Source organism: Dermochelys coriacea, chromosome 9, assembly GCF_009764565.3.
Source record: "Dermochelys coriacea isolate rDerCor1 chromosome 9, rDerCor1.pri.v4, whole genome shotgun sequence".
Classification (NCBI taxonomy): domain Eukaryota; kingdom Metazoa; phylum Chordata; order Testudines; family Dermochelyidae; genus Dermochelys; species Dermochelys coriacea.
This window is the reverse complement of record NC_050076.1, coordinates 103182860-103200769: the sequence shown is the minus strand read 5'-3', so window position 1 is coordinate 103200769 and position 17910 is coordinate 103182860. Positions and strand designations below refer to the sequence as shown.

General features: G+C 41.9%; 1 protein-coding gene across 13 annotated transcripts in view; it reads left to right on the top strand.

Annotated features, from left to right (window-relative positions):
- The window catches only part of HTR2C (5-hydroxytryptamine receptor 2C), a 435189-nt gene that overhangs the window by 358031 nt on the left and 59248 nt on the right, over window positions 1-17910 (top strand). For 7 of the 13 annotated variants that reach the window (XM_043492300.1, XM_043492297.1, XM_038416390.2 and 4 more), the window contains one exon: window positions 15425-16065. The exons of 5 other annotated variants lie outside the window; for them this stretch is intronic. In XM_043492300.1, coding sequence (XP_043348235.1) covers window positions 15681-16065 — 385 coding nt within the window. In that variant the 5' untranslated portion in view covers window positions 15425-15680. Of the gene's footprint in view, window positions 1-9104; window positions 9456-15424; window positions 16066-17910 lie in introns of those variants that run through there. One more of the 13 variants, XM_043492303.1, reaches the window with a different exon arrangement.

The following is a 17910-nucleotide window of genomic DNA, read 5'->3' as shown; positions in this document are numbered from 1 at the left end:
TAATTTAATGTCATGTTAAAAACGCAGTTTAAGAACAAATGTGGGGAATGCTTTGAATTAAAATATTCAGCATGATCTAGCATGCCTAGATACATGAAAGAAACAGAATATTGAAAATACCCAGTTCTTAAAACAGAGTCTGCTCTTTCTTATCAATTTATTAAAATCAAGAGTGTGAGCAAGTCCCAAAGAATGTAAAGACTAGATCTGTAATGTTCCTGTCTAACATTGCCCTTTTGTTCTTCATTATAAGGAAGTTAAGGGTTCCTTTTCCATCTGTCTCTTAGGACTTCCTTTAGTATTGTAGTAACCAAGTGCTATATAGTTAAAATCAAAGCAGCGCTGGCTCTCTGCATTTTCAGTGACACTGATCCATCTGGACCTGAAAGTGTCTGAATCTCCCAGAGTAAACTGCTTTGGGGTTTTTAAAGCTCTCATGCCATATTATTACAGTTCTCAGTTTTTAATATCTCTAAGCAATTCTCTGGCTTACCTTTCCTCAGATCACTGCTTCATCTAACATCCAAAGGGCTATACTCTTCCCTCCTTTACTAACCATCCATAAGGCCCAAAGAAGTAGCAAGAGAGCATTAGGTGGGAGAAGAGCCCAGGAATGCTGAAGCTGAAGGCATTGGGGTTGTATGGGTGCCAGTGAGAGCAGAGTTTAGCTCTAGTTCTTATTTTCCATTATCCCAGAAGAGAGAAGAAATATTAATATCCCAATGATCCTTCAGATTCCCAGTCTGAAAACTGAGCAGGAATGAATGCTGCTTGAAGTTGGTCAGTCCTGTATCCACAATATCTCATCTCAATTATTTTATATTAACAACAAAGGCCATGAAACCTGCAGATCTGTTCCCTTCCTCCCACCTACAGGTGACAAGGAGAGTTAATTACTTTGCAACTCACAAAATATAATATATAGTATTATGAGAAAAAGTAATTAATTGTTGTTTCCCCAATAACGGTGGGGGTTTTTTTGGCCCTGGTCACAGTGAAAACAACGCTGAGAAGAAAATGGCTCCAGAAGGAAAGCGATGGAACATGCCTTATTTCAATACCATTGATCCATTTTCTCCCTTAATAAATGATTTCCAAAGCTGCTGCACCTAATTTGCATAAAAATCAGCTCTCTCTTTTTGCCTTTGGGAGCCGAGCCCATAATAAACAGCAGCCTGAAGACGTGCCGCATGTCTCCCCATCAGAATAGCAAACATTCAGGAGCCAGACTACAGGTAATATAGCCAAGCAGGATGCTTGTGGGTCACCGTTTTTGGCAGAAGTTAAAAAAAACCCAGTGAACTATTTATCCCTGAAAGTCCAGAGTCTATGGCGCAGGTGAACGTGCCCTCACTCCTTAGACTGTGTGGCCGGTGCAGTGATGGAGCTTTGCAACCAGTGTGCAAATAATTAGTGGGCAACATGACAAGCTCCCGACAATAATCCTGTGTGATCCCTTAGGAAAACTTCCCACCAGACACTGTCATAAAAACATGGGGAAGGGATTTTAGACACTCTCTACAGCCATGAAAACTGAATCAGCTTCTCTGTAAATATTGATGGAACGTCTATAGGAGCATTTTAAGAGCCTCGGTGGAGCCAAGGGGTAAATGCCTGAGTCTGGACTGGAGGAATGCTGCTTCTAGGGTATCATGCCCTCCCACCTTAGGGCCATACCAACGCTCCTCCCCAGCTGGCAAGGGGAGGTGCACAAGGGCTAGTGTCTGTTAGCGATCCTTCAGATTCCCAGTCTGAAAACTGAGCAGGAGTGAATGCTGCTTGAAGTTGGTCAGTCCTGTATCCACAATATTAGACCAGTTTTCAGAGTAGCAGCCATGTTAGTCTGTATCCACAAAAAGAACAGCGATAGTTGTGGCACCTTAGAGACTAACACATTTATTAGAGCATAAGCTTTTGTGAGCTACAGCCCACTTCATCGGATGCATAGAATGGAACATATAGTAAGATGTGTATATATATATACACATACAGATAAGTTGGAAGTTACCATACAAACTGTGAGAGACTAATTAGTTAAGATGAGCTATTATCAGCAGGAGAAAAACAACTTTTGTAGTGATATTCAAGATGGCCCATATAGACAGTTGACAAGAAGGTGTGAGGATACTTAACTTAAGGAAATAGATTCAATATGTGTAATGACCCAGCCACTCCCAGACTCTATTCAAATCCAAGTTAATATTAGACCAGTTACCGGAGGGCAGCATAATTCCACGCACATGCAGAGCCAGCCTCCTAGGCGAGATGTAATTAGCAATCAGCAGTTCTCAGGTCTCAGCCCCAAATTCCTGTCCCTAGACCACAACTGCCCGTGTAAGAGAGTCACATCTGACCCAAAGGTTTCTCTCTCATTCTCTCTCATGCTGGAATTTTAGCCTTTCAGTAGTTGTCTTTAGCTGGTTGTTGCTGCAGATTCTAATGGTTTACTGATTCTTACAGCTACTGTTGTCACGCAGTAAAATAGAGGGAAATATAATAGCCCCTTTCTTCGTTCAATAATACCTCTTCTCCTGATTAATGTCACCTGCTCTGAAAGCATGCATTTTTGTGAATAACACTAACTTTTAGTCATAGAACATTTACCTCATTACTAGGGTTTAATTACATTTGTGGTAAAAACTGTGAGCAATTTTCCGGTTCATTAGACAAATTCTTTGTTGTGGCTGCCTTTTTATTTTCTTCTTCCTGTTTATCTGATTTTTCTAAAGAAGTCCAAGCAATACCTAAAACTTGGGAGGGTTAGCATAAGCCCTGTTATCACCCTGCAGTCACAGCGGGCTGAAAATATCCATCAAACATTTTGTAGTTTAAAATAAACACCTCTGCAAGGACGTGAATTAGAGAAATCCATGTGACGGTGCATTCAAATTTAAGTTGCAGCAGAGAGAAATGAGGAATATGAGTAACAAGTTCTTCCTATCTAAGGAAAAGATGCATCAACAGTTGGCATTAAAACAATTAGAATGTAGAGAAACCGAAGTGTGCAACTGTGACAGTATAAATGTCTGTGACTGAATGTACAGCACTAGAGATGCCACACAGGACTCAGCTACACATATTCTGGGCATCCGAAACAACATTAATTGCGAACAGAAACAGTGTTACAATCAAGTGCACGTTTGTAGGAAGTGACGGAGAGAACATGTGACCCCATTATTCTTCCTACCTAGCTTCCTAATCTTTCCCAGAAGAAAAACAACAAAGAGCTCCATTCGTTCTGGGGAAAAAAAATAGTTTTCTGGCTGCAGAGTAGCTAAAAGGTCTTCAGCACTCAACAGCATTCGTACACCACAACAAGAACATCTGTTTAAAGCCAGCAATGTGGAAAATTGTTATTTTAAGGCTTCATTCCAAACCAAACAATAACTAATTTGGGGATTTTAACTTAAATGAAGAGCTGAATGTAGGATGTTTTTTCTTAGTTAACATGGAATCCTTGGCACAAAGGCTGGATGGGATGACATGAATCAAGGTTAGATTTTGATAGGGTTATTAGGTGGGATCTATTTCTAAGCTTTATTTTTGAGGAGACACTGTACAGCTTCCTACAAATGATTATGGTGGATCTGGGGCCTCACCTTATCTAGCAATGCTTATTTTTCAAAACAATAAGTGGCTGTAGATGAAGAACATGTTCAGAGAATGAGTATTTTTGGGTAGCTTTTGAGTCGAAATCACCAGAATACTGTCCCAGTAAAATCGATTCAGTTACCTACCACAGACTACACCATCAGAAGTAATAAGTCCTAATGACTCTCTTTAAAGGTTGATGTTCTCACTGGGAAATAATTTTTGAACTTGAAGTAATTTAACCCTCTAAAGTCTCCTGGCAGGCAGCAATCTCTTAGAAATTTAGCTGAGAGTCTTAGAGACTTGTAGCCGTGAAAATTAACAGAATTCAAGTTCTAGAAGCTAAGACATCTGAATCCAGTGGCCACGGTAACATATGGCCCATGTTATGCACAAAGTTATGGCATAGTTGAGAGGATACCAAAAACCAATTACCTAGATTATATTTTTGAACATTTAAGATTATTTTAGTCACATGCTCTCTCCCCATTTCTTCAGGTAGTGAATGAGTGATGTTTCAAAATTGGGATAATTTGTGAAAACACAGAAAATTGGAGTGAAGACCAAAAACAAAAAAAATGGCCCAAACAGAAATATATTGGACAGATCTCTTGCTTGATGTGAAAGCTGAGGAATGGGTTTTATGAAATGATAGATGAATCCTCACTCTCCTTCCCTAAAATATGTGTGTATGTGTATATTCTGGTATATGCTTTTATATTTTGTATACACAGATTAGAGCACCAACAAGCTGCTCATCCTAAATATGAGCTATGCCAATCAAACTCTTCAGGTTGTTTTTTTTATAAATCTGGGTTTAATGTAACCTCGCTCTAGGTGGCCGGCATTTATATTGGCCTCTCAGAGCACAAGAGACACAAGAAACTAATAGTTTTTGAGGGCGTGAACATTTGGGTGGACTCCCTGAGTGGAAAGAGCAAGAGCTGGTTTCCATCCCAAGACACAGGAGCTGGGGAGCTGGACAGGCAAGGACGATGGATTGTCTAATGGCAGCCGAGTGTGAGGGAGTCAGAGCTAAACAGAAAAAATTGAAATGTGCTCTTTAATATGGCAGCATTGAGAGTTGAGATTTGGGATGAAAAACTAACACAGAAGATTCCCGAAGGAGATTATCTGAAAAACATACCATGACTGTCTCTGCTAAAGGTAAGAAGGGACTTGAAAGTAGGAGCTTGACCATAGGACGACAATTCCATTTCATGCCAACTTTCAAAGTTTCCAAATGTGTTTTTGTTCCACAATGGAATAAAAACAAAACCCTTCCACAAAACTGGAAGTATGTGTCTGTAGTCCAGTGCTTGGGGCGCTGGCCTGGGATGTAGGAGAGCTGTGGCCAAATCCTTGCTCAGCCTGATTCAGAGAAGAGCTTTTTCATTCCGAAGCAAGTAGAGTAGAACTTGAGCCTTGGTCTCACCTATCCAGTACCTTAACTTCCCGGCGATACGTGTCTCTCATTCTCCTGCCCCTGACCCAAAAGTCTTCCTGATTAAAGTTTTGTGAAAACTGATACCTCTCTACAAAAGGATTTTGTCTTCAGCGAAACATCCCATTCCGTCAACTTGAAACACAAATGTCCCACCCAGCTGTACTTGAGTGAGAATGTCTCCAATGGCAGCATGACTGTGGTCCCTGCAGTGACAAAGAGAAGAGAATGCTCACAGAGGCCTTGAATCTGGAAAGCTGATTAACCATAAGCATTTGCTTAAATCCCGTTGACGTCAATGGGACGCAAATACATGTTTAAATGCTGTTCTCACTAGGGATGCTTTCCTGAATCAGGCCAGAGACAGCTCACAAGCCAAATGGTTTTTTGCATACCATCACAATTTAGTGTACCATATAATATATACACTTCCGGAGTGAAATTCTCCCCACACATAAAAAGCCAGTATAAAGCCTCTGCAACACTTAAGGCAAACAGAATGGTGTCCTTGACCTGGCTCTCTGTATAGGGGTGAATGTCAAGCCACTGTGACTATCGTATGAAAAAGAGATGTCATTAAATTGTTAATAGATTTGTTCTTCTAGATACCATGTACAAAAAAAGAAAGAGTAGCATTGCTCAGTTTAGTAAATATCAGTGGCAGTAGGTTAGATAAGACCCTGAGCCATGACGCTGCACTGATCATCTATTTGAGCTGAGTAGCACATTTACCACTTGTGATCTTTAAGGACTTGATTGTGATAGGTACTGAGTGTGTTTTTGGGTTGCTTCACATCGCTCAGGATTAGGAACTAAAGGCGAGAGAGAGAACCTGGTCCTGCCTACTGAGGATAGATTAAGCTGTTTTCTTTGAGTTTTTGTGTTGAAGGCACCCCCCTCATTGAAAATAAATTAGTGTCTTATTGACACAGTATTAGGGAAGATATGGAGAGGGAAATTAATGCTATTTGTTTTGGGGAGGAATTATAGTGATTCATAATTATGACCCAAAGAAATATAATTAACTGATCCTAGGTTTAAACTAATCTGTTTTTCTCTTGCAGTGAATAATGATTTTTTTCTTTGTTTACTGTGCATGTCATTAAATAATACTTTGCTGCACCAGGAAGAAAAAAAATTGAGACAAAGTTTTCTTCAGTGAAGAGTCCTTGAAATTCTGCTAAATGTTCTTTACATTGATCGTCTCCTTTACCTTCTGTGAGAACTGCTACAATCTTCCTGACTATGTTGGTGGCGCCGAACAACTTTGGAGAATGTACCAAGTACCTGCTATGAAAGGATACACCCAAACCAAGCACTAGCTTCTGGGCCCCAATTCCCAGGAAACCCTCAAGAGAACTCTTAGGCATAAAGTTGCATCTTGGGTCCTTGGTTAGTTTTCGGATTTGTCTACACAAATGTTTAGTTTGCTGAAGTTGGGGTGTGAATATACCCTGTAATAGCCTGGTGTGGATTAACTGCCCATGTGGACCCTGCTGATGTGCATTAACAGTTCTTTAATGTGCTTTGATCTAGTCCATTTCAAAGAAAAATATTGAAAATTTATCATGAGAGAGCTGTTTTTCTTCAGAGAAAATAAGGGTCTGCAAATCTTTGCTAAGCTATAAAGTTAAAGACAAATATAAAGTTAAAGACAAATATATCAATATCTAAGGAAAAAATAATATTGATCCCAAGAAAGTCTGAGTTACTTTATTTTCTTTTAGTGGCACAGCATCAATGGCAGACCTTTCTGAAAGTCACTCCATCCCTGCTAAAGCCCCAGTACTGCAGGCTAAGGTGCATACTTGACTTTAGCTTTCCCTTGACTCTGTCTCCCAGACCATCTCTGATGTGCAGCCTCCCAAACTCTCACTTTAAATAATTCAGGCATTCTCAGTAGAATACAAACAAAAATGTTACTCTAGCTTCAGTACACCAGGGATCAGGCTTAGAAGACCAAAGAATTCTAGTATTTGCCACTCACCCACTCCAACCAAAAAGAAGAATGGCACAGAACAGAATTTTCTCTGTTGATGTCTAACAATTATTTTAAGAATAATAATAATTTATTGATCTGAATTGACAATAGGCCTCAAAATCTAGCATCTTCCCTTTGATGGTAATTTAGCAAAATTTGTGATAGGTGTAAACTTTTAGTTTAAAGTTATAGAGATAAATTTTAAATTATATGTAAAATTCATTAATAAAATATTAATTATTTTATGCAATGGTGATGTGCTTAGAAGACTGTAGCTGAAGGAATTAGTCAGAGGCCTTTCCCCTCATGGTTACTAAAAGATACAGCAGGAAAATTATTTGATGGCTTAAACCCAGAAACCAATTTTTGTTTTATATAAAAAAATTAATCTAATTTCTAGGTGCTGAATAATGTTGGCTGATTTTCCATATGAAGCTCAGCCTTCAGCCCCACTATACAGTTAAGGTTTATGTATTATGCAAAATGAACTTAGGTGGAAAGTCTCCTGTATTGTCTTAACATATGTTCTTAGACCTGCAGAAAAGCTCTGTGTAAGCTCAAAAGCTTGTCTCTCTCATCAACACAAGTTGTTCCAATAAATACTCCTGGGAGAATTCTGTTCCAAAAAAAATTAAAAATTATGCACACAATATTTTAAAATTCTGCATATTTTATTTGTCAAAATAACACAATATAATCCTGCCCATATAAATTATTTTGGTAATTTATTTCAATATGCCTGTCAGCAAGTACATCTGTAATAATACAGACAACAAAAAAGATTCAGGAAATGTTTTTTGACAAATAGATTCCTTACTAGGCATATTCATATAGAACTCTGAATAATAATTCATTTAAACTACAGTATAGAGCCATATTTCCCACACACCTCAGAAACAGTGCAAAGTCTTGGGGGGTCGGTGGTAATGGAGAAGCTGAGGGAGAGGGAAGTCATTTCTGGAAAGGAGCCTGGGAGTGAACCTGGAAGGTTGTTGGTTGTGGGTGAGAGAAGTATGGAACAGGGTATTTGGGGGGGCAGGGATTGTTAGGGAATTGGGGAGCCTTCCCATGCAGACCCTGGTTGACCCCTAGCCTCTCTCATTCAGTCAGGCACTCTGCCTCATCCCCATGTGTCTCTGCACCCCCACTCTCATTCAGCCCCTGGCTTAGTGCTGTCACCCCACTAGCTTCTATGCCCTTGCCCCCCGTCTATATGACCCCCCAATGTGCCCCACTCTGTATATTCCCCTGATATCCCATCACCTCTCACCTGGCCCCGCAGGCAGGGCGCTGTGAAGAAGGCAGCCTCTCCTCCTTCCTCTCAGCAGCTGGCTGCTCCAGCCCAGAGCCAGCTGCCTTCTTTTCTGATGCCACAGCAGTCCCTGGTGGGTGAAAGTTGTAACTGCAGTGCCTCCCTGGCAGAATCTATTTTCTGAGGGGGAAAAATCTGCAAGGGACATTAATTCTATGCAAATTACCTCACCCACCTTGTCTCTCTATAGATTCTTACAGTCAGCTATCGCCTAGGTCAAAATACATTGCACTTCTGAAATGGCTTTCCGTCCTTATAACTTTTCTAAGACATTTCTGTTCCAAGAGGACATACACCTCTACCCCGGTATAACACGACCCAATATAACATGAATTCAGATATAACACGGTAAAGCAGCACTCTGGGGGTCAGAACTGCACGCTCCAGTGGATCAGCATGTCAGAGTGTCTGGCTCCGACACGCTGCTCTGAGTGGCATGTTAAGGGTGCCGGGCTGGGGCCGAGGGGTTGGAAAAGGGCAGAGGGTCTCCTGGGGTGGTCAGGGGACAGGGAGCAGGGGGATTGGGTAGGGGGTGGGGTCCTGGGAATGATTAGAGATGGGGGGAATCTCAGGAGGGGGTGGTCAGGAGACAAGGAGGAGGGGGGCTTAGATGGGGGTGGGGTCTTGGGAGGGCTGGTTAGGGGCGGGGTGTCTCTGGAGGGGGTAGTCAGGGGACAAGGAGGAGTGTGGAGGTATTGCATACACCCTGTTAGTTCTAACAAAAATGATTTGCTGACTATTAATAATGGAAATGCTTGAGGCCAAAGCAAGTTCGATATAACGCGATTTCATCTATAACGCGGTAAGATATTTTGGCGACTGAGGACCATGTTATATCGGGGTAGAGGTGTATTAGCAATCTGAACTAGAACAGTGGTATTACAGAAGAGAATAGTCCAGCTGTGCTTTCACTTACGCTGATTGGAACTTTGCCTTTGATTTCAGTGGCAACAAGAACAAGCCCAAACTGTCTTTGTTACCCACTCCTTGACTATAACACAGATATTAGCACTTGGATCCAAAACTGCCCTAGTGCCAGAGAGCGAGGGACAAAATTTGCCTCAAACCATGTCTAGATAAGCAAGTGAGAAGAACTGGTTATTGAGCAGAGTGGATCAGGTATTGAGGTGAGACGGTTCCAGGGTATCCTTTTTCTGAGTGAGCAACTGTCTCACCTCTGCCCAGTATAGAACATACTGCTCCCGAACAGCTCAAGTCAGTGAAGTTATGCTGGCATAAATAAAACCAGTGTTAGAAAGGTCAGGACCAAGCCCACGTGCAAAGCTGTGCAAGGTTAATAGTCTTTGCTACAAGTTCATGCACAGACAATATGGCATTTTCCTGGTTAGTGGTTGGAAGTATGCAATCCAAATGGAGCAAGAATAAATGAGTGCAGTGTGGAAGCATTTTAATGGGCTAAGAACAGTGCTTCCTTTTTCTTTGGCATCTTTTCTTTCCGATGGCTCACATCCTTGTGCCCAGTTGCACCTAAGTCACACAGGTATTAACCCCTTGTTCCCATGTATGCTAGTTCTGCACAGCTTGCCCAGCTGATGCTGAGGATTTTTGAGCTTGGGGGAAAGGAGATTGAGATGTGGGGCACTCTGGGGCTGAGGAGACCGACGTGATTGGAACTCTGCAGAACCTGGTGCCTCTTCTCTTCATTTATGGAGACCATGGGATGCAATAGCCAACAGGCAACAGCTGTCCGTGGAGACTGGGACTCCCAACAATTTAAGGGCTGTCTTCCCCCATACACCTGGTTCTTTGTACCGATCGGCTACCATCTTCTCACCAGCTGGCCGCTTCGGTGTAAAGAGAGCCAATGAAAGTGCTGGAGGTTTTTTGTGGCCTGGCCTGCTGGGCAGAGCTTTTGATTGGTTTGAAAGGGAAACTTGTGGGCTCCTACTCTTATCATTCAGGAGCACTTTCAGCCGCACTCTGCACCACGTTCTGTGCACTCAGCTGTTCTAGAGTCTGCACAAATATGCCCCACAGGTTTTAATGCTGGTCTCATAATTGTGCCCAAAAAACATTGAGCATATTTTAGGTCCCTTGGTGTTATAATAGTTCAGTGCATTTCCTTCCATTTTGCTAGAACCTCTGTGCTACAGTACTAATGGCTTCTTCTCCCCTGTCCCTGTTAATAATAGCCAGGCTAATGGGCCAAGTTTAAAAGAAACAATTCCATGTTTCTCAGCAAAACTGGAAATTGGAGAATATGGTTAATTGTTTACCCTTCCAGCCCTAAATCCAACTTTAATTCAGTTCCTGAATTTCATAGTCAAATTGTTCTATCGCTATAATGATGTGTACAGTTCTAATTACTGACATATACAGAGAAGCAGAATGCTGAGATGATGAGCTGGATTTCAGTGTTCAATTATTTTTCTTTATAGGAAATTAGAATATATTTCCACCAGATCTGGAAAACACACTTTGCGTACAAAGTGGCTCACGAAGGCGCAATCAGCTCATTTACAGCAAGGCGGCGAGTAGGGAAGTCTGCTTTCCTCAGGTCTTCCCGCTAAATGGTTTTCTCCTATTTGTAGTCATTTTATTTAATTCCAGTGGTGGGGAATCAAACATGGCTCTGTGCACTCAAGGTTTCACAGCCCATTAATATCTGAAGAACAGAGGCTTCATTTTGAAACCTGAAAGTGAGGAATGAGTGAGTGATTTTTTTCTTTTTGTCTACTCCAGTGTTGCCTCAGTGTGCCTATATCAGCCTCCTCGCTGTGGTGTAATGTTAGTCATGGAAGAATTGTCTTCTGGACATGGGGTTGGATATAGGACTTAGCAAGTTGCCCTTTGTGTCCATCCCAACTTTCAGTCCTGATTGGTTTTGGGATGAGACCTTTTGCTTCAGGAAACCCATGGTAGAGCTCCCTGCTGGGGGATGTCTGCCTGAATTCCTTTGTATTCAAGGCCTGTTGGAAGATTTTCTCATTTAGTCTGTAAAGATTGATTTATCTTCCTCTTTTCATGAAATCTTCCTCAGTTGATAACTCCTGTTGTGGCATGTAAGAATGGCTGGTATCCCTGGGCCATTGGGCTGGGATTATGTTAGGGCCCAAGATATTTAATGTGATGGGAGCTTTCATGAAATTGGGAAAAATAATACTTAGTTTCAGGTTCTTTGCTTCTCATTTTTAGCTTCTCTTTAAGACTTTTCCTCTCTGGGAAATTTTAATTCAGCTTCTGACATCATTTCCACCCAAGTGATTCATTTCCAGTATGACATTGTTTTGGCAGCTTCCCTTCTAAAGTGTTGCCTTTTGCTTATTATTCTGATATCTTCCAGAGTGAGACTTGATTTGGAACTGAGCCTTCTTGATATCATGTGCCCCGATTGTCATGAGAACATTTGCATGTGTCTTCTTCATAATATCACATTTGTTGAATGTCTCTGTTTAACCTGCTGCATTTCTTTCTTTCTAATTGTTTTGAAGTGTGTTTCTTTGCTCTCTCAGTGAAGTGATTTATTGTACTTTAATCTGATCATGTCCCAAATTGTGGCAGCAATAAACGTGGCCCACTTACTATCAGATTGACATTAGTGGCAATTCCTGCTATACTAGCGTGCGTAGTGTTATTGAAGTCATCATGGCTCATGTGACTCGCATGTTTAGAACCTACAGGTGTCCTTATTTCTCTTGCAGCAGACTCGGGGAGCACAGGCAGGGATTAGGGCCCCATTATTCTAGACCAGTCAGACTGAGGCTTTGGAGCTGCAAGCGGCTCTTTAATGTGTCTCCTGCGGCTCTTTGCGGCACATGCTATTAAGACACTGTGTGATTTCATTATTAACCCATCTAAGTTATTAACTAGTCAGGTTGTTTTTATTATGTTATTAACAAATTGTAGAACACTTGGTCCATCATTTTGCTGTGAGAATAATATCTAGAGAGAGTAATGAAACAATGATTCACACCACTGTGGCTCTTGTGGGGAATGTTGATCGCTAATTTGGCTCCTGAAGGCCTGAGGTCTGAGTATCGCTGTTCTAGACAATGCCCAAAGAACTAACAGAGGTGGTATTGGGGAACCCCTGGAGGTGCTTGTTTGAAAGTTGAGCTGTTACTGAGGGCACAACGGTGAATAATCCTGCTGTCTATTACATGGCCTCCAATCAAATTCATGAGAAAGTATAGAGGGCTTAATCCTGCAAGTCCTAAATCCTTACACAGCCAATCCAGCTCCCATTAAAGTCAGTGGAAAGAGACACATTTATTTCATTAGGAGTTGGATTGGGTCCTAAGTGCTTAAAATGAGGTACCTACATTAGCACTTTCCAGGACTGGGATTGGAGTGCTCAGCACCTTGCAGGATTGAGCCCCAAATCATCAATGGGATTGGTACAATCTATACTACAAGAAATGGTTACCTCCTGTAAAGCCCTGGCTCTTTGACCCTGTTGTTGTTGTTCTGGATATCTGGGTTCTAATGTTCCAGTCAGACCTATCAATGTTCTTGGGGTTTTGTGCTGCTGGTAGATTTCTGTGACATTCTGAATATCTCATTAACACTGCAAAGAACCCCACAGAGCAGGGATCGGCAACCTTTGGCATGTGGGAAGTGGCGGCCAGCACATCCCTCGACCCGCACCGCTTCCCGCAGTCCCCATTGGCCTGGAGCGGAGAAGCACGGCCAGTGGGAGCCGCGAGCGACCAAACATGCGGGTGCAGCAGGTAAAGAAACCAGGGGGCTTACCCTGGTGGGCCACGGGCCAAAAGTTGTCGATCCCTGCCAGAGAGCTTGGTGGAGTCACCAGTCTACTTCCCAGAGGGTTATTGTTTTTTTTAAAATTTACTAGAATAATTGGGAAAAAATTCTTTTTTCAACATGTTGAGCAAGTTTAATTTAGGAGTGTTAATAGTTTATAGCACATAATGTATCAGCATTTGTTACATCAGGAGTCTCATCTTGTCATCAGTCCCATGCGCACAGTTCCCACTGGTTTCAGTGCTGAGTGTATGTATCTGATGAAAGGCCTCTGAATTTCTGATCATCAGGAGATTTCTGTTAACTTTAATGGGGGGGGGTCACAGAGCAAAACTTCATGCCCTGCTTTAAGACAGTCCAAGTGGCATGTCATTAGCAGAAGGAAAGCAGTTTGTAGCCAACTCTGTTTTCATTTATCATTTTAATGTGAGTGTTGTATTATATACAAATATCTTGGAAGTATTTTGCAATTTACTGGCAAGTCACTGGGGATTTTTTTTTAAGAGCACTACAGTTGCATAAAGAAGTGGTTACCGGAGATTTACCACTTTATTTGCATGTGCAGATGCACTACTATTTTCTGTGCAAATTACACAGACTTCTCCCTAACTATGAGGTCTGCAGCTCTTTGGAAGTAATTAGCTCTAGTTTAAAAGCAAACCTGGGTTCATTGTACACTCTGCTCATTTAAGAAATGTTTTTCCATGTGAGACCCATTAGTAAGTAACCCAAGCCACTGTAAATGCTAAACATTTTATTGTAAGACTCTGAGCACATCTTTTTTATATAACATTTAATTTAATCCTGTAAATTACATTTAGCTTTTTGATCCTTGGATAGCAAAGTGATGGATCACATACAAACAATATATTAGAGTCTTTTCTGTCCATATTTTTAAAATGATGGTGTAATGTCACTTGCGTGTTGTAGGTTATGACAAGAAGCTGAGAAATGTGCTAAAACAGCATATTTTCTTTTTAAGATGCTTAGTACTCCTCTTTCATAGTTTCTTCCCATTGCTGATGGTGAAATTCTGCATTTCATTAGGGGCCTGGCTCCTGCACAGTGGATGGCAAAATTGCCATTGGTTTCATTGGTGCGGGATCAGAGGTCAAAACAATTGAGTCACTAAGGCTAAGTCAATTCAGCTAAGCATGGGAAGCTAAGTGCCTTGCTGAACTGGGGCCTAAGAAAAAAGTTCCTGGGATCAATGAGGGAGTTCCTGGTGAAACTATCTGGCCTGTGTTATACATGAGGTCAGAGTAGCTGATCCAATGGCCGCTTCTGGCCTTAAACGATTTATGAAAAAAGAATTTGTCAATTGAAAAAACAGATTTTTAGGAACTCTAAATTGAAAATAAATATCCCTGGCAAAGGGGCTGAGCAGCCCTGAAATCTCAGGGCGATGGGTCAGCTTGCATCTGTAAGGCGAACAGGATTTGGGCCACTGAATTCATTGTGTGCTTGCCTTCTGCAAGGGAGGGATGAAGATAAGTGTAAAAATACTGGTCTAGATTAGCAAAGGTTTGTCTTTCTTCCCTCTTTGGTTTTTAATTGTTTGTTTATTTGGAAAGATTGGCAGCAATGGAGTCAGATAAGAGTATATGTCAGGTTTGATTTACCATGTGTTTGTCAAAACAAATACAAAATATAGTCTCCTTTATTATGGCAGGATTAATCATTTTGGTCCTAGTGTTTTTAATAAAAACAACGAGGAGTCCGGTGTCACCTTAAAGACTAACAGATTTATTTGGGCATAAGCTTTTGTAGGTAAAAATCCCACTTCTTCAGCGAAGTGGGGTTTTTACTCACGAAACCTTATGCCCAAATAAATCTGTTAGTCTTTAAGGTGCCACTGGACTCCTCGTTGTTTTTGTGGCTACAGACTAACACGGCTACCCCCTGGTACTTGACAGTGTTTTTAATGACACCTGTGTTTCATCTCTGAGCGTACAAGCTATATGCAAATACTTCCATTGAAGATTACAGTTTATATTGCGCTTTTGCCATGCTATCACCATTTGTTGGAGTTTCTAGCATCGTACAACTGATACTGTATACGAGACTGAAGATCTGTGCAGTGGCTATCAACTGAAACATGTCTCGTTCTTCGGACTTGCTTTTGCTGGTTTCACAAAACATTTAATTAGCGATAATCAGCTTTTAACCAGCCAGAAAACACTGATGTGATTTTTCCCCTACATAATTATAGGCATGGTCTGTCCCCATAAGATAAATTACTTGCAGTCTGGAGAACATTCTAGCCAGCAGGAGGAGAAAGGAGGAGAATGCCATTTGCATGGGATGTAGAGCATTTTGCGTGTACTGTGATTTCAGTGAAAAAGAAGGTGCCTTTTTCTTTTCTTTGCAGAGTGCTGGACATGAAAATGAGTTGAACATGATGAAATCTCCTGTCCCTCTGGGTTGCCAGTCGGTGGTCATCTAACCCCATCTCAGAGGAAAACCAGAAGAGTTCCACTCTAACTTCTGTCAGGTTTAGTCCATTATGGAAGATCAAACAATTTTCTGGCACTGGTTTTGTGAAATTCGGCTGCTGCCTTGGACCCTCCATTTGAAAAAGAAATTAACATTGAGAAACAATTAAAGAGGAAAATCAGCTCCAGAGAATGAGCACTGTAAGTGGCACTGGGATATTAGTCAGCTTAACGACAGTGTCTGTGACGCTAGATTTTCGTTTGCACAGTGGTCTGATGGCTTGGCCCTTAAGCAGCAATTTGACTCTGAATCAGAGTTTGCCCACGTCCGACCCTCTTAATGCCTCTGAGTGGGGAGAAGTCTCTCGTGTGTCCATGAGGGAGAAGAACTGGCCAGCCCTCCTGATTTTGGTTATCATTCTGCTGACTATTGGTGGGAACATCCTTGTAATTATGGCTGTCTCCTTGGAGAAAAAGCTACAGAATGCCACAAACTACTTCCTAATGTCCTTGGCGGTGGCAGATATGTTGGTTGGGATCCTAGTCATGCCCATTTCCCTCATTACAATTCTATACGGTAAGTGACTTACATTTTCTCCCCCATTCAGAGTACACAGCGGATGAGTACCTGTGGCCACAGTGAATTGTTGCACACAGTTTGCACCCATTGAGTGAAGAACCAGAGGAGTATAAATGTAGAGTAAATAATGGGCTTTCCTGTGCCCAGTTTTACTGGGGGAATGGGTGCTCCTTTGGAAACTGTATTTGGCCCCATGCTGTCAGGATAGGAGCGATCGCCAAAAACCTTTAAGTGATGATCTCTTTTACCGAGGCCAGCTATAAGGAACTGCATGGATGGAGAATATTTTTCCTTCTCAGAGGATATGCTGTAAATCGTTTTGGTAAAAGCCAGAATAGAGAGAAGTTGCTAGAAAATAACAGCAGTTCCTCGCCAACAGATCCAGCTCACTGTTCTCATGGCAAAACAAAAGAGGCTCTAAATCAGAGTCAGATTTTAAGAAGTGCTGAGTGCCTTGAACGAGCGTTGATTTCAATAGGGCTTGAGGGTACTCTGCATCTCGCAAGATTGGGACCCAGTGGAGGAAGAAGTGTAGCTGCTTTCCAAGAACTGACTGTAACAAAACACATATTGGGCCACATCCTGGGATTACTCACATGAGTAAGGTAATAGATTTGGCCCACTGGATGTTAAAAATCTGCAGTTTTATGTGCCACAAAAATATTAGATAAATGATTTCTGACTGTCATACACAAAATAATAGTTCTGTGCTCTGGGTGCAGCGACAGGGTTCTGGAATGACATCTCGGAGTAATGGCTGAGTTGTCTTCCATCCCTTCTCCAGTGTGTGACAGTGTCAGTGTGACCCTCTAAATACTGACAATTCCAGTGCATCCTAATCGGGATCTGATACCCCATTGTCACTTTTCCGCAGCTGAGGCTCCTCCTAACGTACTGAACTTCTTCCCAAGTGTTGTAAAACATGCACCGACATTGAAGGGGGTGTCCAAACATTTCAAGGTGGGAGCCCCTGCCATTTCATGGTGAAGTACAGCATTGGTGCATGTCTCCATGCATGTCTGCAGTCAGTCCGTGAACATCCCTAGCCAGGCTTCTCTTTGGATCCCTGTTATCAATCTGCCTCCCTTCTGTGTGCCTGGCAGCTGCAATCAGAACCAGTAACTCCTCTAAAAACACCCTTAAACTTAGGATAAAAATATGCCACCCCCATAGTGAACACTAGACCAACCCTTGAATACTATAGGCAAAGCAAACTGCAGTGGGATACAGCGTTATTTCAATATGCACCCCAACAGGAAGGATTTGCCAGGAAATTGCTTAGATCGACTCTCCAATGGGTTGCTTTGGGCATTTTTGGTGCTATTCTTTATGTAGCTTTGGCCATATCATCTCTTTCACAAGACAGTCTCACATTAACGTCAGTACATCTGCTTCCATAAGGTGGGAGCACAGGCCCAGACTGAACTGTTCCAGGGAGGAAGGGTGATCTGTTGGATGGGACACTGGACTAGGTGCTTTGATGTGTGGGTTCTAGTCCCAGCTGTGCCCCTTCCTCACTATGTGCCTTTGAGCAAGTTGTTCCAGCTTTCTGTGCCCTGATTTCCTCTCGGTAAAAGAAAGGAAATGACACCCACTCTTTTCAAGTGCTTTGAGATCTACGGGTGAGCAGTGCTATGTAACAGCTAAGTGTTATTGCTGTACTATTGACTTGACTACTGTAGTGTGGGTGGGGAGGTGAGGAAATTATTCTGCACTATGGTAAAATATTGGCTTCCTGAGGGCTTGTATCGTGTATCACTGATGTTGCTATAAAGTTATGTCGCTCAGGAGTGTGACTAAACCACTTACATTACACTGACCTAAGCACCGGTGTGGTCAGCT